This window comes from Lagopus leucura, unplaced genomic scaffold (assembly GCF_019238085.1).
Source record: "Lagopus leucura isolate 7727_CA_CO unplaced genomic scaffold, USGS_WTPT01 Super-Scaffold_100022, whole genome shotgun sequence".
Classification (NCBI taxonomy): domain Eukaryota; kingdom Metazoa; phylum Chordata; class Aves; order Galliformes; family Phasianidae; genus Lagopus; species Lagopus leucura.
Window position 1 is genome coordinate 4,729,315 of NW_024962275.1, and position 21,142 is coordinate 4,750,456.

Genomic DNA, 21,142 nt, shown 5'->3' on the forward strand with positions numbered 1-21,142 from the left:
GGCTGGGGGCGGGGCGGGGCGGGGCGGCCCTCGGCTCCTGGCTGCGCCGCCGGAAGTGCCGGGTGCCAGGCCGCGGGAACGGCGTCGGCGAGGAAGGGTGACGTCATCATCCCGCGACGCGAGCGAGAGGAGCGGGGTCCGAGCGATGGCGGCCTGCAGGGCCTTTCGGCGGCGCAGGGAGGAGCCCGAGGAGGATGAGGAGGACGAGCAGCTAGCCGAGGAGGTCAGGTGAGCACAGGGGACGGGGCCTGCGGGGCTGCCTGGCGCTGCCAAGCACCGCTCCGTGCCCTGCGTTCTTTCCTCAGCTGAGGAAGCTGTGCAGGAGCGATGCAGGGCAGGAGCTGCCTTGTGTACTTCTTCTGCTTTAATAGGTGGGTTGCTTAAGTGTGGTACAAGAGGAAATGCTTACTTAACCTCCGACCAGAAAAGGAGGCACTGATATGCAGAAACGTAGGGCAAAACCACTGTAGAAGGTTTGGTGTTAACTGCAGGAAATTAAACAAGGTGAATTAAAGGAAACCGAGGCACTGAGCACTAAGGCCACTGGTTTGGGTTTTTTTCTTCAGGTTAAAACTCGAGGAAGCCAAAGAAGTGCAGAGCCTCAGGAAGCGTCCCAACGGGGTGAGGTAAGGGGTGTGAAGGTGTGTTCTATCTGGCAGTGTCGTGCAGCAGCACGTTCTTCTGTTGGCACCCACCTGCTTTATGTAGAAGTAGCTCCATGTCCCATAGTGCCAGAGGTGTGTGTGTGGCAGAGGAGTTTGTGTCAAAGTCTGAAGATGGAGTGGGGGGTGAGTCAAGTGCAGGAACATGGGAATGTGGTGCCAGCCTGCAAAGTCTGTGCTGTTGTCCTAACTATGGGAAAAGAAAAAAAAAAAAGACTCAGAATTTATCATGAGATGTATTTAGTCAGATTGCTTCCGTACCGTACATATAGCAGAGCAGTTGGTTTACTTTGGGCCCTTTCATATCTTCTCCCTAGTTTCCTTCTCTCTCATATAGCAGTTGATGCAGTAGTTGAAACGTGACCAGCAGCCAGCTTCGTTTCTTACTTAGGTGATTCATTGCAAGGCACTAAAATCTCTCTGCCTGGACTTCTCACAGTTCCCCTGCCTGTAGGGAGAGATTGGGAAAATTGTCAGTATAGTATTAATACAAGTGTTTGAGACCTGATAGATCTGGAGAAGGGTAAAGAAAGACAGCGTTGTTGGTAATGCATTTCCTTCTACTGAATTTTGTTTCTTTCTTTATGGCTAACTAGTGCTGTAGCTCTGCTTGTGGGAGAGAAGCTGCAAGAAGAGGCAACACTTGTGGTAAGTGCTCGATATTTTCATCGCTTTATTGCTAAGATGAAAGGATGTGAAAACTTTGGTGTGCTCCAACTGAGCACTGTAGGAGTCTGCTTCTTACAGCCTAATGCTTCTTCTCCACTTTTATCCAGATTTTGAAGACTAGCATTAAACTAAAGGGGAGCTTCATGGTTTTGTATTTTATCTTGCTACAGGATGACCCTTTTAAGATAAAATCCGGGGGGATGGTGGACATGAAGAAACTGAAAGAACGGGGCAAGGACAGGTGAGTGCATATGAGCTCTAAAGATCTTTCCCTGGACTAGAAGTAAGTCACAGCTAGCAATAAATTAACCAAGAATTGTACTGCTTTGAAGAATTTAATATATTGCAGTTTCACTGGCTGCTTGTCAAATTAGTTAAACAAAAAAACAACTGCAACAGTGTGGTTTTCATTTAGGATTAATGAAGAGGAAGATTTGAACTTGGGAACTTCCTTCTCAGCTGAAACCAACAGGCGGGATGAGGATGCTGACATGTAAGTCGAGCTGCATGGAGTCTGATGTTGAATCCTGGGTTGGGTATCCTCTCTGTTTATTTATTTTATCTTGGATACTGAATGTCTCAGAACATCTCCTTGATTCTCACCTGCTTTTTCACCTTCTGGCTGCCAGACTTGAGAAGGCATTTTCATGAACAAAGTTGGGAGGTGCCAGTGGGGTAACATTAAATACCAGCAGCAGCCTTCCTTGATGGCTATGGAAGAGCCTGGAAGATCTTAATCTGAGTTGCAAATATCTTGTTTTATGCTCTTGATGTTAGCTGACTGCTTTTGGAGAAATGATTCATGTCTCTCTTAGCCATTGGGAGAGTGATGCAGCTGTGTTCAGCAATTAGGACCGAGTACAGAAAACAGAACTAAATACCACATATCCCTCGTGGATTATTCTTTAGGATGAAGTACATTGAGACAGAGCTGAAGAAGAGAAAAGGAATTGTGGAGAATGAAGAACAGAAGGTGAAGCTTAAGAACGCTGAGGACTCTCTGTATGAGCTGCCAGAGAACATCCGTGTCTCCTCTGCCAAGAAGACTGAAGAGATGCTGTCCAACCAGATGCTGAGTGGCATTCCTGAAGTGGACCTGGGAATTGAGTATGTTGTTCACAGATCTGTTAGTGATGGCCTGAGTTACAGGGATGAGGGCTGTGATTGGAAGCTGCTGATCGGCAGAGCACTGGTGTGGCTGCATTATATGACCCCCATTTGGCTCTGTGATGGGATTCAGTCTTGGTCTGGGTTGGTGGGGTGTTTAGCACTGCATGTTAAATTAAACACAGCAATAGGATTCCAGTGCAGTGTGACAGCATGACCTCTGGGAAGAGGCACTTACATTTTTGTTACTGCAGTCAGCAGCTCCCTGGAGTTTATCCATGTCTGTCGTGCATTAGAATAGGATGTGTGAAAGATGCTAGCTTCACTTTTATCTTTTAAACAAACCATGTAAGCATCAAAGTTTCTGTAGCCCTGCTGCCCCTCAAAAAAAAATTATGCCAAATACAATACGAGCACTATTACTACATGCAAATCCATTTGTTTCTAACATGTAGTTACTCTTCTTAAATATGAAGTTTTTTGTTCTTTATTTTTCTTCTAGTGCAAAAATAAAAAACATAATCTCAACTGAAGAGGCCAAGGCCAAGCTGCTGGCAGAGCAGCAGAACAAGAAGAAAGACAGCGAAACTTCCTTTGTTCCCACAAACATGGCTGTTAACTATGTCCAGCACAACAGATGTAAGTCTCATGTGGCTGTCCTGACCCAAGTCTGACCTGCCTCTCTGCTAGAGAAAAGCAGTCAGTTGAGTTGGAGTCTGTGCAGGAGAAATTAGTCTGTGTATCAACACAAGCAGCTGTCTGGTTTCTTTCTCTGGGATGCATGTATAGGCTCCATCTGGTGTGCCTGTTGGTTGGGTTTTTTTCCCCCCAATCCATCAGCAAAGAGAGGGGCTTATTACTTGTGACCTAACTTTCTGTTCTTGAACTCCCAGTTGACAGTTCCTCATAAATTTCAAGATTTTTTTTTCTTTAAGTTATGTCTTGAACGTGTGCTGGAAGTGTCTGCCTTGTCTGTGGTTATAAATGATGGGTTATAATTGAGAGAATCCATTTTGCGGGCTGCCAAAGCAGACAGGTGGTCAAACATACATAGATCTTAGTAGACAGGAGATAGGAATTAATTTCCGGGAGAGCCTCTCATACCACAGCCATCTGGAGGAAAGGCAGCCTTCTGCTGTGTCTGACCATACCTACAGGGGTGATGTGGTGTCAGGTTTGTGTTCTGAAGGAAATTAAGAATTTTTGGATGACTTCTGATGAAATAGTGCCTCTGAAACTTGGTATATCCCATCTTGCATGTATTGATTATCCATAGAAACCAATTACTAGAACACTTGTCGTGAGGTTCTGTTGTTTCTCCTAAAGATCAGTCGTAATAAGTGCCATAGAAATACATCTATATGAAGAATGCAGCTCTGAAATACTGTCTGATGTTTTCCTTCCTTCAGTTTATCATGAGGAGCTAAATGCACCAGTGAGAAGGAATAAGGAAGAGCCGAAGCCCCGTCCACTGAGAGTGGGGGATACAGAGAGGCCAGAACCTGAGCGTAAGTTCCTAATCTGAAATGTTTTAAAGGAAGGTACTGGAACAAGTTAGGGTCTCATACAGAGATGTAGGTCTCTTTGTGCATGTACGAGGTCCCCCAGGAAGCCAACTGGATGCAGGATTGCTTAGAGATACCTCTAGGTGGAGTAGCAAAGGTCACAACAGAAATGCATTAACCAAGCTGACTGATAGGGGTTTGCTGAAAGGTGGGGTGGCAAGGGAAGCTAGGTTAGGGAGCACTGACTGCTGAAGAATAAGCTTTCACACAGCAAAGGACTGCAGTTGTGTGGCTTTACAGGAGTTCATAAGGTTGCAGTTAAGGAAATGTCTCGGTTACATCAGGGAAAGGACTGGAAATGTGATCAGTCTCTCTCTCTTCTGAAGGCTCTCCTCCAAATCGCAAACGTCCACCCAATGAAAAAGCAACGGACGATTATCACTATGAGAAATTCAAGAAGATGAATCGGCGATACTGAAGGGTGTGGACTGAGGCCTCTGCAGGAGTGCTTGTTCTCTCTGTCTCTCATAGAGGATCTTGTGTCAGTGCCGTGAAATGGAGGACGGGAGCATCGCTGCCTCCCCGTGTTGGTGTCACCTGCAGAGCTTTTCTTGTGTTCTTGTGTTCACCTGTTTGCAGGTGGTTGTGAACTCTGGTTGGTAAAATCCTGTATATAACTTATTTTCCACTATAAAGCTTATTTTATCATAACATCAGCTTTCTCGGCGAGCATTTTTTCAGCGGGCAGACGAACGTGCTGTTACAGATTCTTTCACCTTCTTAAAAAGTGTGGAGAAAAACAAGTAAGGTATCCTTTAAAAGCAGCAGCGGGAAGGGGGAGCTGAAAGGCAGCAGGTTGGAACACAGCGTGGGGAGGAGCTGCTTTGTTCCCAAGGCTTCACTGTGCAGAGCTCTGTGCTGGGGGCCGGGGGTGATGTGAAGGAGCCTGAAAGCAAAAGGTGGGACTTAATAAAAACGTTTTGCATTGTAACAGACGTGTTGTTCTTTCTGCAATCGCGGACGGCCTTGTTCCCCGGCACCCTCCTGCAGGCACGGCGGCACACATCGCTCTTTTGATGCCTCTTTCTCCCTTCTTTCGACTGAGGGCGCCACGTTCCGTACTTCGCTATTGGCACAGGGGGACGTCTGTCACCCCCGCCCGACATGGCGGCCCCCAGCCCCGCCTCTGCCCTGGCTCAAGATGGCGGCGGCGGAAGCGGCGCTGCAGGCCGGAAGCGGCGGACCGGAAGCGGCCGGGCCGGCCATGAAGCTGTGGCGGGGAGCGCGGCGGGCGGCTCTGGGCCTGGCACTGCTGCTGCTCCTCGCGCCGCCCGCGCGGGCCGTGGAACCCATCAGCCTGGGCTTGGCGATCGCCGGGGCCGCCGCCTCGGCCCTTACCGGCATCATCTCCTACCCGCGGCTCTACTGCTACTTCAGGGAGTGCTGCCTCCAGCGGCACGAGCAGCGCGTCGCCGCCGGTACGGGACGGGCAGGGGGAGCGGGGAGGGGCTGGGCGGCCCGTCGGTTCTGCGCCGGGATGAGGCCGGGGGTTCTGCCCGCCGCTAACGGCTCGGTGTGCTGCGCAGCCCTGCAGGAGAGCCTGGACAGGAGGCTGTTCGGACAGCACCTGGTCAGCAGGGTGGTGGTCAGGGCCGTGCGGGGATTCCTCAGCAACGCCCAGGCCAAGAAGCCGCTGGCGCTGTCCCTGCACGGCTGGACGGGCACCGGCAAGAACTTCGTCAGCAAAATCATCGCCGAGAGCATCTATAAGAGGGGGCTGAAGAGTAACTATGTCCATCAGTTCGTGGCTACGCTGCATTTCCCTCACGCTCACAGCATCAACCTCTACAAGGTAGAAATGGGAGGGCGGTGGCGCTGATGGGGTGCAATGCATCGTTAGGGTGGGAAATGAGCTGGAAGATCTTGAGAGGATCTCAGAATATAGCACAGCCTTGGTTTGCGTGCTGTGTTTTAAGGAGGACTCATCGTTGTCCTCATTTAATTTGTGAGTGGTTTGAACTAAGGGCTGAGGGCTGAATTCTGCTTCTGCCTGTTCCAATGACTACATGTGGGGTTTCACAGTGTCAGTGTAGTTTTGATGCTGGAGGATGCTTGGACCAAAGCACTGCTGGAAGCACTTGGTTTGCCTCGCAAGGCTCTGCTCCATGTTGCTGTTCCTCCTGGTACTCATCCTTTGTCCTGATGTTCAGCCTTTCCTTTTTGACGGTGTTTCAGGAATATCTTTCTATTGAGATGTCACGCATGTCTCCCCCTGTCTCTGGGTATCTTCATTTTTCAGAACCTTTTTAAGTGTTATTTTGAAGTGTTAGTTGTGTTTCAGTCAAGAAACCAAGCTATTGCAATAATGCAATTGAAAGGAGTACAAAACACAGAAAGCAGAATTCCTGCCTTCTGTTTTTTCGATACAAACTCAGCTGCTCCTATTTCTATGGCACTCAGGACCAATTGCAGTCATGGATTCGAGGAAATGTGAGCATCTGTCCCAGGTCAATTTTCATATTTGATGAAATGGACAAAATGCACGCAGGACTCATTGATGCCATCAAGCCATTTCTGGACTATTATGAGCTTCTGGATGGAGTGTCGTACCGACAAGCAATCTTCATATTCCTTAGGTAAGGAGCAACTCTCTGGGTTTGCTGTCCTGTGCACGCAGTGCCTTTTAAAACTGCCTTCATTACAACCTTTGTTTTCTCTTTTCATAGTAATGCAGGAGCTGAAAAGATAACAGAGGTGGCACTCGATTTCTGGAGAAATGGGAAGGCAAGGGAAGATATACAGCTCACAGACATGCAGAACGCACTGTCTGTGTCTGTCTTCAATAACAAAAATAGTGAGTAAAGTTGGGATCGCTTTTGAGGCCGTCAGAGTCCCGTAAAAATGTCAGTCAGCCATCAGTGCATGCACTGTATTTCACAGTGGTGGTTTCTGCTTTATGTGGTCTCCAGTTTTCGGCCTCTGGAGCCACAGTGCAATCTGTGGCCAATGGGACAGCTCTTGTGATGAATTAGAACTAAGGACACCCATTTGCACCTTGTGTGATGGCTGTGGGGGGAATTCTGTGCTGTGCATCTATTGATGTTCTCTTCAGTACTGATGTGCTGAACAGAAAGCAAACAAAGGAAATATAAGGCTGGATGCAAGCTCTGGGAAAGAAAAAAAAGAGCAGGGCAAGCTGGTTTGTGAGAGCTGGTAACAGGAAAAATAGGATCTTCTCTGGGTGAGAGGTGAAGCTGTGAGACCAGCATCTGGGAGCAGGGCTTAAATGCAGACATTCAGAAGAGATCCAGCAGACAGAGTTTGTGTGTCTGAGACAATGCAGATGATGTCTATCAATGCAGATGACAATGAGACAATACCTTGAGGCTAATTTTAGATTGACTGGTGCTTTGTGGGGCCCTAAAAACACAGATGGATTCTTCCTGGTTTGTAGATATCCATCCCCTGGCAGTGTTTAACAAGAGGAGCAGTGACAAAGCCTTTCTCTTTCCTTTTGTAGGTGGATTTTGGCACAGCACCTTGATTGATAGAAATCTCATTGACTACTTTGTTCCCTTCCTGCCTCTGGAGTACAAACATGTGAAAATGTGTGTCAGGGTAGAGGTCGAATCCCGTGGCTATGCTGTGGATGAAGACATTTTAAGCAGAGTAGCAGATGAGATGACCTACTTCCCCCGAGAGGAGAGGATTTATTCAGATAAAGGATGCAAAACTGTGGATGCAAAGCTGGATTATTACTATGACTTATAAGGCTTTATTGCTACAACCTGCAAAGGAGCAAATTTAACTTAATCATGAAGTGGAGAACCCGGGACATTTCATTTGTAAGCACTTTTTAAAGGAAGGAACATTGTTTTAACTGGTATGTAAAGAAGCAGCAGCGCCTCTGCGTTTTTATTCTGTCACTGATCACGGCTCCCAGGCACATCAGCGTCGTGCCATCAAGGTAAGGAAGAGCTGCATTGTGAACTGAGGGCTCTGATGGTGCTGAAGACTTCTCCCACGTGCTGTGGATCAGCAGAACCCCAGGGCAGGCTGTTGGAAGGAATAGTAGGGCTGAGGGTATGGCCAAAGTGTAATTGTTTGGGTTCCTGTGGGTGGCCTCTTGGCAATGTAGAGAATCATGATTGAAGTCCCTGTTTGTGAAAGCCTTCAGTGGGCTCGTGAAGAAGCATTCCTCTAATGGCATGACAAGCAAGAGATGTGTATTTTCTCAGCTAGCTTGGCTCCAGCAAAGGGAAGAGCATATTGTGTAATTAGTATATTGGTATTGCACAGCATTGGAAAGAATATCTTTCTCAAAATAGCCATAAAAATGGGCTTTCTTTGAGTCAGAGTTAAGAGTATAAAACTCCTTGGTGTCAACAGAGTTCAGTAGGAGGACTTCAGTAGAGAGAGGAAATGAGTTAAGAATCCCTGTCTGTCTCCTCACTGTCATTGGTTCCAATTTTGGGTTATTTCTTTGATGGATGAAGTTGCCCACCATGTGCTCTCCCAGCTGTGATCTTCCTAGGAGGAGAGCAGTGTGCTTTGTGCCTGTTGAGCTGGCTCCAGGGAAAGGGTGTGTAATGGGAAATGTGTGCAGGTTGATTTTACACCCAGGAACTGGAAAAGAGATTTCTCCTCCCTGACATAGAGAATTCAGAAGGCAGCTTGCAGGGTTTTCCCTTCTTCCTGTTCTCACAATGCTGTATGCCTTTGAGGTTTGGGATGAAAATGGATCCAAATGCTTATGGAAAAGCTGTGAAATACATCACCTGAAGTTACTGCAGCCTGTCAGGCTTCTTTCTGAATGTGAGCACTGCAAAACCTTCTGCATTCCAGTTTCTTCCCCCCAAATAAATTCTTCCCATCAGAAATGTGTTTCTGAGCTGCCTTCTGCTGTTCTTTGCATTGTGTTCTGATGTTAATTTCTTATCCTGACCCCTTATTGAGAAAGAGCATGCAGTGTGGCTGGCTGAAGCCAGGTGAGTGGAGCACCCACGTTTTCAGAAGCAGCATCATGAAGTTTTCCCCGTGAAGAAATTAAAAAAGAAGCAGCTGTGAAGATTTCAGCATTGCAGTTCTGCTCTGAAGTTGGGTAACGCCAATTAACTTATCAGTCCTAGAATTGGTCAGCAAACACATGCTCTGAACTCAGGTACTTATCTTCCCTTGGCTTTATGATCGCAGAAAATGACGAGTTAATGGAAAAAAAGCAGACATGGAAATGATAAACTTTTACTACTGTCTGGTACCTTGTCATCAACAGAAGCAGCTCAGCCAAGCAGAGCCGGAGCTCGTCCAGCCTTAAATGTGCTCTTAGCTCTGCTCCATGTGCTTCAGCAGCATCAGTGGGTGCAGTTGTCAGACACTGTAGCAGTAGTTTATTGTATCATAGCCCTGGGTGGTTTAGGGTGAATGGGAGCTTCCTCCAGAGGATGCAGGAGTGATGTTCAGATTGGGGAGTCTGCTTCCAACACATCTTGTATCCCAAACCATAGAGCTGTCTAGGAGCAGAACCCACTGCCATCAGATCCTTCTGATCCTGCAGTTATTCCTCCCCCTTGAAGCGTGTGGTTTCAAACAGCGTTTGACCCTGTCTTGCTGTGAAAGGGTACTTTGGGCTGTTCTTTACTAATGTGCCACCTGAAATGGGAGCAGACAGCAGCAGGAGAAATGTCAAACTGGGGGAAAGGTCTGAGCCTGACAGACACGGTGTCTTGACCCGGTGGGAGCAGCTGAGCTGTCCCCAAGACTGAATTCTGTTTGCTCTTACCAAAGTCCAGCACAAGCAGCTGCTACTTCATTTAAACCTTCTACAGGGAAAGTTCCCAGATCTCATGCTGTGCTTGTAAAGCGAGACGTTATGGTTAAAATGCAGTGACCTACTAAGTGCTTCCTTAGGATCTTTCTCTTACTATCTATCTTAGATTAGATTTTTCCCTTGCTAGGAGGCAGCCTGGCCCTAGGGATGCATCTGCCTGACCCTGGGCTGCAGAGCTCTGTAGAGCAGAGCCTTTATGGCTTTTCTGGAGCTGGTTCTTAGACCCAAGCCTAATGAGCTGTGTTAGTGAATTTCTTACCGTGTTCTTGGACAGCTCAACCTGCTTTAATATGAGCAAGCTATTTAGTAGGCTTACCCAACAATTACATGATTAAGAATAAAGGAAGCACAGCAGAAAGCTCTTCAGGGCAGCTGGTTGAAAGCTGCATGCAGTACGACTTTTCTGTAGCTCAAAATGATTCAGGCAAGAGAGAGAAATGACTGAAGATTTATTCCAACTGCAGTACAGTGGTAACAGTTAGTGTTGAAGTAACAGAAAGCGGTGAGAACATTTACACTTACAAATAAGTCAGTTAATAAGCAAAACATTGCATATGGAAAACTGCAGTCCAATGTCCCAAGGTTAATGGCTAGCTAGCATTTGGCTCTGGAGATTGCATCAGCACCACCAGTTTGCCAACATTTGACAAACTCCACGTGGAGCTGTAAAAGGCAATTGACACTTCTAAAGTAGAGCTGAACATTAATGCTAAGGTCTCTGCTATCATTTCCATGGACACAGTAACAGAGCTGTAGGTTTGGCATCACGTCTGTGATGGAGCAGATGCTGTGGTTCAAAAATAGCCCACACCCTTAAAACAGTTCAAGAAAACTAATCAATGAAATGTTAGGCACTTCTGTCTTGCACCACTGTGTTTGACCCACTAGTGATGGGTGGATGGTGGAATAGTTAAAGCTGCAACAGCCTTCCAAAGCCCAGCCTGACCTGGTGGGGGAAGGCTCAGTCTTTCCCACCTTTCTCAGACATTGTTCAGTGATAAAAGCTATTATAAAAACACCCTCATCGCCCAGTGAGGTATGGGGTTAGTGGTGGTTGAAGCCCTTTCCCATACCACCTTCTCTGTGGTTCTCTCCAGCATTGCATTTTTGTTGCTTAAAGTTCAGTATAAAAATACACTATTAAAAATAACATCAGCCACGAAAGTGTCTCATAAGCAGGGCAAGGGGAGGAGAGCCTGCTCCTCAGCTGCAGGGGTTGCTGAAGACATCACAGCCTCCAGGCCCAGGAGCCCCACACTGTGACACTCAGGCCCTTGAGAGCAACTTCTGCCTAAGAAGCAGAACTGGCCCACTGTGCTGTAAGTCAGCCCCTTCCCATGTGTGCTGAAGAAGGCAGACGCCCTGGAGTCACTGTGCAAATTCATTTTGCCTCCATAGAAAAATATTAGAAGAAAAAAAATCACAATTTCTTTTTCCCCAAGAAAGGGGAGCAATAATTACGTTCTCCCCTTTCTCCACCATTTAGTGACAGCTCCCCCTGAGCTCATCTCGACTTTCTGTATTACTATAGCAGGATACACGATATGATGCAAGTCAGACAAGAACTATAACACCACCACTCAGTCCTTGAGTAGCTGAAATCTCACGTGTAGGAGCCACAACAGCATCAGTGTGTTGTGAAGATGGAAGCCTCCCAGCAGCCACCTTCTGACTGCAACGCATGGCGGTATGTGCCCGTCCTGACACCACCACAGGTCTGATCACAATATAAATCCTTTCAATTCACTGTCTCATAAGCTAGAGCCTCTCTGTACAACTGCCTGCAAGAGTTCCTCTGCTGCAGGTCTGTGGAAAGGGCAGTGAAGGATTTAATAATCCTAGCACTTAAAGGAGTGAATCAGGAAAGCTATCCAGTACCAAAGGTGTCAGGCTCATAAGTCTTCTAAAAGGTTAAAAAAATGGGAGCAATATTTGGATACCAGCCAGTTTAGAGATGAACAGTGGGATTTTATGTTAAAAAACAAAAGCTTAAAAGCCCACACCACTCACTCTAGGATTTTCACCACATTCCCTGCAGTAGTAAAAAACAAAACAAAAACAAAAAAGCTTAAGTGCAAATAGAAAGTTTCCAAAAGCTCTGAAAGTGCTTTGGAGAGGTGAAGGGTAATCAGTCCATGGCTTTTGCGATGTCTTCATGGATGTCCAGCTTGGCCTGTACAGTCTTGCAGCCTTTATCAGAGTAGATTCTTGCTTCTTTTGGGAAGTATGTCATTTCATCAGCCACTGCCTGAACAACCTCCTCATCGACTTGGTGCCCGCGGGCCATCATCTCAGCCCGCACACACATCTTCACGTGCTTGTGCTCCAGGGGCAGCAAGGGAACAAAGTAGTCAATGAGGTTCCTGTCGATGAGGCTGCTGTGCCACAGTCCACCTGCAGGATTGAAGGAAGGAAAAAGATACAGGAAGGACATTCTCTAAACTTGGGCCCGCATTGGGTAGGCTCTGCAGACCAGACTTGATACACAAAGAGGTTTATCCACCCGTGAGCAGCTGCTGTAATTCTGGGAGGGGATGACATTGAAGTGAAAGAACCAAAGGGCCTGGTGATGGGGCACTGAGGAAGGCAGGGGGCAGAAAAAAGCAGAGCAGAGTCAGGGTAGGTGAGGTGCAGATTGCTGAGACTAACCCTGTGCTGTGAAGTAAAGCAATTTCCCATTTTCTAGGGGGGGGACTTACTGTTCTTGTTATTGAAGACTCCTACAGACAGCATGGGCTCAAGGTCTTTCAGCTGAATATCTTCCCTGCGCTTTCCACTGGTCCAGAAGTCAAGCGCTGCTTTATTAATTAAGTCACCACCAGCATTACTATTCAAAAAAAGAAAAATTTACAGCAGTGAGCAGACACAATTAAGCCAGAATCTCTTTTCAGCTGGTCACGTGAACTGTTAACCTTGAAATCAAACAAGTTACTGAAACAGAAACCTGTAAGCCAAAATAACCACCCTCCCAGGCAGACCAGTGCCCAGCCAGCCTCTCACAGCTCCTCACCTTGGAAGCTGTTACCCCCACTTCTTTCTCTACCTCACTTTTTATTGCTGAGCATGACACTGTAGGGTGTGACACGTCCTCCATGCTAGTCCAGTTCAGCTCTCCTGGCTGTGCCCACTCCCACCCTTGCCTTTTGCCCACCACCCAGCGAGGGAAAAAAAAGAAATCCTTGAGGCTGTGCAAACAGCAGCCAAACACTGGGGTGTTATCAGTGCTGCTTTAGCCACAAATGCAAAACACAGGCACCAAACAGGCTGCCCTGGAGAATTTTAACTCCATCCCAGCTATACCCAGTGCACCTATCCCAAAGAACTTCCCCAAAATCTCAGCTCTCGTGCGAGCTGTGCTCTGGTCTCGTGAGTTTTCATATCTCTTCTGCTGTACTCTGAATGAAGTCCCATACGAACACCATTAGCATCATAAATACAGATTAGTTTTTGAAAAGATGCGACCGACCTGAGGAAGATGAAGATGGCTTTCCTGTAGGACACCCCATCAACCTGCTCGTAGTAATCCAAGAAGGGCTTGATGGCATCAATGAGGCCCTGGTGCATTTTGTCCATCTCATCAAAAATGAAGACAGAGTGGGGACAGGCGCTGACGTTGCCCCGAATCCAGTTCTGCAATTGCTCCTGAAACAAGGTGAGAAATGCTGCAAGATGAGGGTGTGCCATGAGGGGGTCATAGGGAGTCCAGACACCCCTCCCCAGCTGCCCCCATCCCACCTCATTGGTTGTGTCCTTTTTCCCAAAGAGAAGGCCATAAACACTGCAATCAATCCCTTGGCTGTAACACTGAATTGAAAGGTGAATTCTTTCTCTGCTCACAAATCAAACTTCCTCATTCTTTCTCCTTAGTGCACGGATAAGATGATGAGCTCTGGCTACAACAGTTTGTCTATTTGCTTTAAGTCAGTGTTTCCTCTTTCTTACAGAACCTCCACCTACAACTGCATCCATTCGAACACTGGAATGTGAAGACAAGAAACCCCCAGGTTGGAGAAATGCCACACGAAAACTCTCCCATCTACACTTTCATGGCACAGTGCGGTGGGGCTGAGCAGCAGTCAGCACCCCATGGCCACTTGTTTCTCAAGGATGCACAGAGTACGGAGAGTTACTGAATCACTGAGGTTGGGAAGGAGCTCAGAGCTCTTGTCCAGAGGAGGACCACTAAGATGGTCAGAGGGCTGGAGCAGCTCTCCTGTGAGGGTTGAGGGAACTGGGATTGTTTAGGTTGGAGAAGAGAAGGATCTGGGGAGAACTCATTGTGGCCTTCCAGTACTTGAAGGGAGAATATAAACAGCAGGAGGAACGGCTGTTTACAAGGGTGGATAGTGATAGGACAAGGGGGAATGGTTTTAAACTGAGACGGGGGAGGTTTAGGTCGGATATCAGGAGGAAGTTTTTCATGCAGAGGGTGGTGAGGCACTGGAACAGGTTGCCCAAGGAGGCTGTGGATGCCCCATCCCTGCAGGCATTCAAGGCCAGGCTGGATGGGGCTCTGGGCAGCCTGGGCTGCTGGTCGGCGGCCCTGCACACAGCAGGGGGTTGGAACCGGAGGATCACTGAGGTCCTTTATCAACCCAGGCCTTCAGCACCCGCACTATCGGCACCGCCGCAGCCACAACACGGCGCGGCAGGGCGGCCGAGCCTCCGCAGCGCGAACCCAACGGCGCGGCGCTGCCACCCCCAGCCCGCCCCGCGCTCACCTGGTACAGCGGCACGCGCTGCGGGTGCGGGAAATGCAGCGTGGCCAGGAAGAGGTGCACGAATTTACTGCGCAGCCCCGCGGGGTGCACGTGCCGGGCCAGCAGCTGGCTCAAGAAGTTCTTCCCGGTGCCGGCCCAGCCGTGCAGCGACAGCGTCAGCGGCTTCTTGGGGCTGGGGTTGTTGCTGAAGCCCGTCACCGCTCGCAGCACCACCTCCTTAGCCAGGTGCTGCCCGAACAGCCTGCCGTCCAGCTGCTCCCGCAGCGCTGCGGGAAAACACCGTCAGCACCGACCCCACCGTCAGCACCGACCCCTCCGCGCCCCGAAACCCACGACCCTCCCCGGTACCGGTGGCGTTGAGGCGGTGCCCGGAGCCGGGACAGCACTCCACGTAGCTGCAGTAGAAGCTGGGATGGGACAGGTAACCGGTGAGCGCCGAGGCCACGCCGATGGCCAACCCCACGCTGAGCGGCTCCAGCGCCGCCAGCCCCGGCAGCAGCAGCCACAGCAGCACGGCCGCCCGCATGGCGCCTCCGCACGGCCCCGCTTCCGGCCCGCCGCCAACGGCAGGGAAGCGCCGCGCCCCCCGGGTAACCGCCGCCGCCATCTTTGGGAAGGGCGAGGGGCGGTGCGTCCTCACCGCCTCGGGGCGAGCTGCGCCTCGGTGCCGCTGGCGCCATTGTGTGTCCCCTCAGTGCTCCTCCCCCCCGGTACTCAGTGTTCCCTCAGTGCCAGCAGTGGGGTGCAGCGCATCTTCAGTGCCACCCATGTCCCCTCAGTGCCACCCCAGCTGCAGGTGTCTGTGTGCTCAGTGCTACTTCTGCTGTCTGTTGTGTTCCTTCACTGCCACCCCCGGCTCCCAGTGTCCCCTCGGTGCCAACTCTGTCCCCTTGGTGTCTGTCCTCTCAGTGCTACATCTGGCTCCCAGTGCCTGTCCCCCACGCTGTCCCTCCATGTTCTCCCGCTGTCACCTAAAGGCCGTTTCCCTTCCCACGCTGCTGCCTTCAGCCTCCTCTCTCCCTTCCTTCATTAGAGCCCAAGGGAGAGGGCAGTGCGTCAGGCCTGGGGATATGACAGGCAATGGGGACATAGAAAGTGATGGGGAAGTGGTTGGTGACAGGGACATGGCAGGTGATGGGGACATGGCAGGTGACAGCACAAGGCACAGAAGTGCTGCCCCAAAGGGGTGTGCAGGAAGCTGGCCCTGCAGCCAACACCCAGACAGCGCTCTCAGCCATATGGTCTGCTTTACTGAGAGGCTCTGTGTGGAGCCAGCAGTTGGACCCAGTGATCCTCATGGGTCCTTTCCACCAACTTGGGATATTCTGTGATTTATTAAAAGGCTTCACAAAAGGCCCCTCTGGAACAGGATAAATCCGTCAAGGAAGGAGATGTAGACAGATGGGTATTGATACAAGTCCTTCTGCCTGGTTGGGTCTTGCAACAGGAGCACGAGGTACAGCTGTGTGGTGCCTAGGTGCTCAGAGCCACTCTGGAGGCCACAGTCTTGCAGCCTTTTCTGGAGTAGAGCCTTTCCTCGCTGGGGTAGTCCGCCATTGCCGAGGCAATCTCAGTGATGAGGTCCTCCTCCTCAGGATGCCCTTGAGCACGCAGCTCCTCCCGGACACACTGCTTCACGTGTTTGTATTCCAGTGGGAGGAAAGGGATGAAATAGTCAATCAGGTTCTTCTGGATCAGTTGGCTTTGAAAGAAACCGCCTGGAAGAGAGAGCACGGAGGGCTTTGCCATCAGCATACTCAGGAGGCAGCACTGCTTCATGCTTTGTGGAGCAGCCTGCAGAGAACTGACACACACACAGGAGGTGCTGTACTCACTGTTTGGGTTCCTGAAAATGTCCTCAGAGAGCAGATCTTGGAGCTCCTCCACAGGAATGTCTTCTCTCCTCTTTAGCCTTCTCCAGTAATCAAAAGCAATCTCTGTTATCTTATCTCCACCTGCATTGCTGTTAGGAAGGAGATTCACAGGCTCATTAGATTGTATCTTTGCTGCCTTTAGTGCTTGTGTCCTGGCAGTGATTTGAGTGACTATGTGATTCTGCACTGGAGTGGAGGTGATGATCCTTTGTGTGGGAATTGCCCAGAAGTGGGAAGTAACAAAGGCCACAGCAAGGGAGGGACCCTGAGCTGCTCAGCTGCGCTGATTCAGCCACAGACGTGTCAGCAAGTGGCACTCCCTTTGTCCCTGCTGTGTCTGTGGGGCTGTAACTCCTTCTTGGCCCTTCACTTTCCTTACTTTAGGAAGATGAAGATCGCCTTGCCATAATAAACTCCATCAATCTCATCGCGGTAGCTGAGGAATGGCAGGATTGAGTCTATCAGGCCATGCGGCATTTGATCCATCTCAGAGAAGATAAAAAGGGACCTTGGGCAGGCGCTGACATTGCCCCGAATCCAATTCTGCAGCTGCTTCTGTGAGAAGAAACAAAACAATCTGGTGTTTGCCAACTCCCAACTGCAGATAAATTGAAAGAAATGAGCTAAAGCTGCAGGTACCTTATACAGATGGACATGCGAACCATGTGAGAAATGCAGCACCGTGCTGAAGTGGTGCACAAACCTCCTTCTCCACGCACTGAGTCGGTAGAGGTTCTCTGCAATGATACTGCTGACAAACGATTTACCTGTGCCAGTCCAGCCATGGAAGGACATCACCAGGGGCTTCTTGGGCTGCTTGGAGTGAAGGTTCGTACTCAGAGCTCTCAGAACTATTTGGACAGCCAGATGCTGGCCAAAGACTTTTTGCTCCAAATCCATCTTCACAACTGGAAGAATAAGGGCAGAGTCGGAAGATGACATTTGTTCCTCCCTTTTCTCTGGCTGCAGCTGGATGGCCATCAGAGGGAGCAAACACACTGCCTGAGATCACGAACCAGCAGAGAACCAAACTCAGGAGTGGACTCATGAAACAGATCTCAATGGCATTTATAGGAACCAAGCTGCTTGCAAGAGAGTTTGCCATGAATTTTCATGGCACCGTACCACTGCCTTCTGTAAGGCTCTGGGATGGGGTCTTCTGTATATAAGCAGAGATACTATGCATGGGCTCAATTCTCGTTAGCTGTTTTCGAGTCCTCTAGAACACTTTCCTTTTATGGAAACCCATGCTTATGTTGCTATATGATGTCCTTTTAAACGAGAATCCCAACCGGTGTTTCAATGGCTGAAGTGTCAGGAAACAGCCTGTTTGTCACCGTCAAATGCAGAGCTGGTATGAAGCGATGTATTGCAGCATCAGGAGGCAAAGGGACCTCCAGTACTTGAGGGTTTCCCCTGAAATTTACATACCAGCTCTGAAAGGAAACATTTGCAGTCCTGTGGCACAGGAGTGGGGGATTTCCAAGTGACAGGCACTGGAATGCGTGGTTAGAAAGTAGCTCAAGGATTTTTCAGCCCCGCAGTTTCAGGATGAAATAAATGCCAGACTGCTTATCTGGAGGAAATGAAACAATGTTTTGAACCCTAGAGCTAGCACTAATCACTGCTCCTTATTCAGCACAGATTATAGGCAACGAGTGGCTGGGGTTTGGGATAAGCTGTGTTAGAAGCCTTTGCCTTCTGGAGCTTCTCTTTCCACAAGCACTCAAAAGATGCGCTGGGAATCCCGACCCCACCCCAGGAAGGGCCATCGCTGCCCTTCCCACTGCCTTACCTGAGAAGTTCAGTGTGTCCTTCACATTGCAGCACTCCAGGAGGCTGCACCTGAGCCAGGAGTGAGGGGAGAAGAGCTGCCAGCCGATGGCTGCACCCCCCACAATGAGGTAAGCACTGAGCGGATCCATGGCGGACGTCAGTGCGGGCGCAAGGATGGAGAGCACAGCAGCATGGAGAAGCTTCATGGTGAGAAGTGAAAAGAAAGGAAAGCAAAACTGAAACTGCAGAAAAGAAAAAAAAAAAAAAACAAAACAAAAAACAAAAAAAAACCACGCAAACTTCCTGGAGCATGAAGCTGTTTGTGCAAATAGAAACCACTTTTTCCGTGTGATGGATGTGTACAGTTATCACACTGTTCCTTGTGAAATGAAAGTGTCAGAGCAGGGTACTGCCTGGGATGAGGGGTATAGCATGGGGAGAACTCAAGCAGAACGTTCCTAGCTCTGAGGGCTTGGAACCTCATGGCAGCTGGAGCTGCTGCTTCGTTCACCAGGAACACAGCACTGCTTGTTTCAAGCTGAGCTGTGCATCACCCAAAGGTTTCTGCAGCTCTGCAGCTCACAGATGGGATGGGACACACCAGAAAGGTGCCTTTTCAGACCAGATTCTCAGAGCAGGTGTTTTGTCCTACCAGCTTTGTGATCCCTGCCCTTAAAACAAGGATTGCCTCGCACTCAGAGCCAAGGACATCAAGCACATGGGAAGCCATAGGGCTCCAGATTTGGAGTCCACTCTGCCCAAGTCCCATGCTGGGCACTGCTCCTGCTCGGGGCTCTTTGTTTTGGGGTGCTGGCGCGGATGGATCAGCTGCACAGTGAGTACGCAGAGCCCCCAGAGCCCCAGCAAGCTGCTAGAAGTGATGGGAAGAAGTTTTCTAGTCTGTGTTTCCTTGACGATCAGTCCTCTGCATCGGCCCGTGGTGGACGCTAGATGGGGTGTCAGACAAAGAGATTCGTCCAGGATTTACACGGTGAAACTTTCGCAGAAGTTGGAAGTGATGCCTGAGAAAATCAGGAGGGGCGCTCACGTCTGCTCACACAGAGCTCGTGTTATGAAATGCGATTTCTCAGGGCAGCAAACAGCGCGGTGCTCGCAGCTCTGGCTCCGCAGAGGGCGAGAGCCTCACAGGCAATTTCAGCCTGAGAGCAATGTTATCTCAACACGGGAGAGCTTGAATAAAGAGATGAGGCTGATGGTCGCTCACCTCGTGGATCTCAGCAGATGAAGGAACACAATGCGGTCCTGAGAGTACAGAAATGGAATGACAGCTTTTAATCTCTCCAGGGTAGAGTGCAGCGCCAAGCTGTGTCTTGGAAAGGATGAGTGGCTTCACACCTTACAGTCCACTCTTTCTCCTTGTATCTGGGAGCATGGAGCCTCTGCTGACTATGGAGACAATGAGGTGTCTGTACTAAATTCTTTGCTGTGATTTTGTGTCCTTCCACAACGCGCCACCAACCAGCACGTCTCCCTAAATGCGTGAAATGCAAAGTAATGTGCCAGAAACAGCAGAGAGGAGGAGGAGAACGACCTCATTTATGCGTAAAGAAGGAGCAGCATGGGACACATCTATAGATCTTTTCCTTCCCATATGGGAGGGAGGTGGCATATATTTCCTATACAACAATAGGATGTATGCTGCCTAACAGGTACCAGATGGGTGTTTAAATAACCTTCAGCTGCAACATGTCATGCTGTTATCTCATTATCCCTTACAAGTTAAATGGGTTCAAGCTGGGCCTGGACATGGCTGAGATGTCTAATAGCGGTGGTGAGGCTGACACTGATGGCAATTTCCTTGAACAGCTGTCTGGAAGCTCCAAGTGGAGCACAGACCTGCAACGTGCAGCCTGCAGAGCCTGAGCACAGTGCTCTGCCTTTCCCACCTCCCCACAGAGCCTCAGCACAGCGCTGCTCATCATCATCACACATCAGCACGTGTCCCCATCAGCACAGAGACCAGTGGGCAGGGGGTGGCAGTTGCAAAGGAGAAATAAGGTGTGCAGAGGTGGGCTGCTAAAGGCAAAGAGTACGAAGAGAAGAAAATCCCAGCCAAGAGTTCTGCCTGCCCTTTCTCTGCAGTCTGTATGTTGAAATTTTCTGTCACCCACCCATGGTCTGATTTGTAGGTTGTTGGTTTAAAGTCAGTGCTCCTGGCAGTTAGAGCTTGAGAGCTTGCAGCAGTATGGCACAGAGCGTGGAGGATTGGTGCAGCACAGGGCAGCATGCCTGACTGGGGGCTGGAGAGCCAGGGAAGGATGCGTGTCGCCAGCAGGGGGATGGGAATGGGAGCTGCAGCCCTGACTTCATGCAGTGGAAGAAATTTGCAGGTAAGAGTTTTAGGGTCAGTGAAGCAACACTCTCCTGAGAAAGCCTGTGGCTTTGGGTGTATGGGTTTCTCCATATTTCCAAGTACTTCAGCAAATAGGTTTGGGACACAACTGCCGTTGTCTGCTGCTGACATGAGGTGCTGGGATGGAAAGAGGATCTTGTGAAGATTTCTTGCCAGAGAAGTGGAAAACTCTCTTTCTCAGTGTTCATTTTTATTTCTACCCAAGCATATCTCCTTGCACAACACTTGTCTCGCTGCCTTCCGACCCTGACTGGACACTCTTAGTGCTCAGAGTCTTTCCAACAGGAGTGTTTTTATTTTTTCCCTCCCGTTTGCGTGGTTTGAGTTTGTTTTCTTTCCCTGCTTCAATTTCAGCATCACGTTCCAAGTTATCCTTGTCCTAAACACCAAGACTAGGCAGCAACAGGAAAAGGCTGTCGTTCTGACGTACTTTGGGATCTGTTCAGAGCCTGGCTAAGCTCTGAGGACGGCATTAATGCTGTGGGAAGGCTCTGACTCATGGAACATGGTCATTCGTTGACCTTTCTATAATGTGATGGTAGCAGTAACACCAAACACCAAAATCTACGTGAATGTTGAGCAAACATTGTCTAATCCTGGCAACACCCAAGGAGTCAAAAGACTGTC

At 49.4% G+C, this 21,142-nt stretch overlaps 4 protein-coding genes across 4 annotated transcripts; 2 read left to right on the forward strand and 2 right to left on the reverse strand.

The window, feature by feature from the left end:
- The first annotated feature begins 94 nt into the window (after positions 1-94).
- Positions 95-4,934, forward strand: CUNH9orf78 (chromosome unknown C9orf78 homolog). Its single transcript, XM_042879027.1, has 9 exons — positions 95-228; positions 567-626; positions 1,259-1,310; positions 1,502-1,572; positions 1,747-1,824; positions 2,241-2,438; positions 2,941-3,077; positions 3,848-3,946; positions 4,330-4,934. The coding sequence occupies exons 1-9, from the start codon at positions 146-148 to the stop codon at positions 4,419-4,421; spliced, it is 870 nt and encodes a 289-aa protein (XP_042734961.1). The 5' UTR covers positions 95-145; the 3' UTR covers positions 4,422-4,934.
- A 273-nt stretch (positions 4,935-5,207) lies between these two features.
- TOR1A (torsin family 1 member A) lies at positions 5,208-8,827 on the forward strand. Its single transcript, XM_042879157.1, has 5 exons — positions 5,208-5,421; positions 5,530-5,795; positions 6,404-6,579; positions 6,670-6,797; positions 7,464-8,827. Exons 1-5 carry the CDS (start codon positions 5,208-5,210, stop codon positions 7,712-7,714), a joined length of 1,035 nt encoding a protein of 344 aa, XP_042735091.1. The 3' UTR covers positions 7,715-8,827.
- Positions 8,828-10,202: 1,375 nt separating this feature from the next.
- TOR1B (torsin family 1 member B) lies at positions 10,203-15,098 on the reverse strand. The gene is made up of 5 exons (XM_042879253.1): positions 14,840-15,098; positions 14,492-14,757; positions 13,237-13,412; positions 12,470-12,597; positions 10,203-12,164 (listed from the first exon to the last, which is right to left on the reverse strand). Exons 1-5 carry the CDS (start codon positions 15,096-15,098, stop codon positions 11,899-11,901), a joined length of 1,095 nt encoding a protein of 364 aa, XP_042735187.1. The 3' UTR covers positions 10,203-11,898.
- Positions 15,099-15,806: 708 nt separating this feature from the next.
- Positions 15,807-18,347, reverse strand: LOC122184292 (torsin-1A-like). Its single transcript, XM_042879152.1, has 5 exons — positions 18,161-18,347; positions 17,005-17,273; positions 16,745-16,920; positions 16,327-16,454; positions 15,807-16,209 (listed from the first exon to the last, which is right to left on the reverse strand). Exons 1-5 carry the CDS (start codon positions 18,345-18,347, stop codon positions 15,965-15,967), a joined length of 1,005 nt encoding a protein of 334 aa, XP_042735086.1. The 3' UTR covers positions 15,807-15,964.
- Between the last annotated feature and the right edge of the window lie 2,795 nt (positions 18,348-21,142).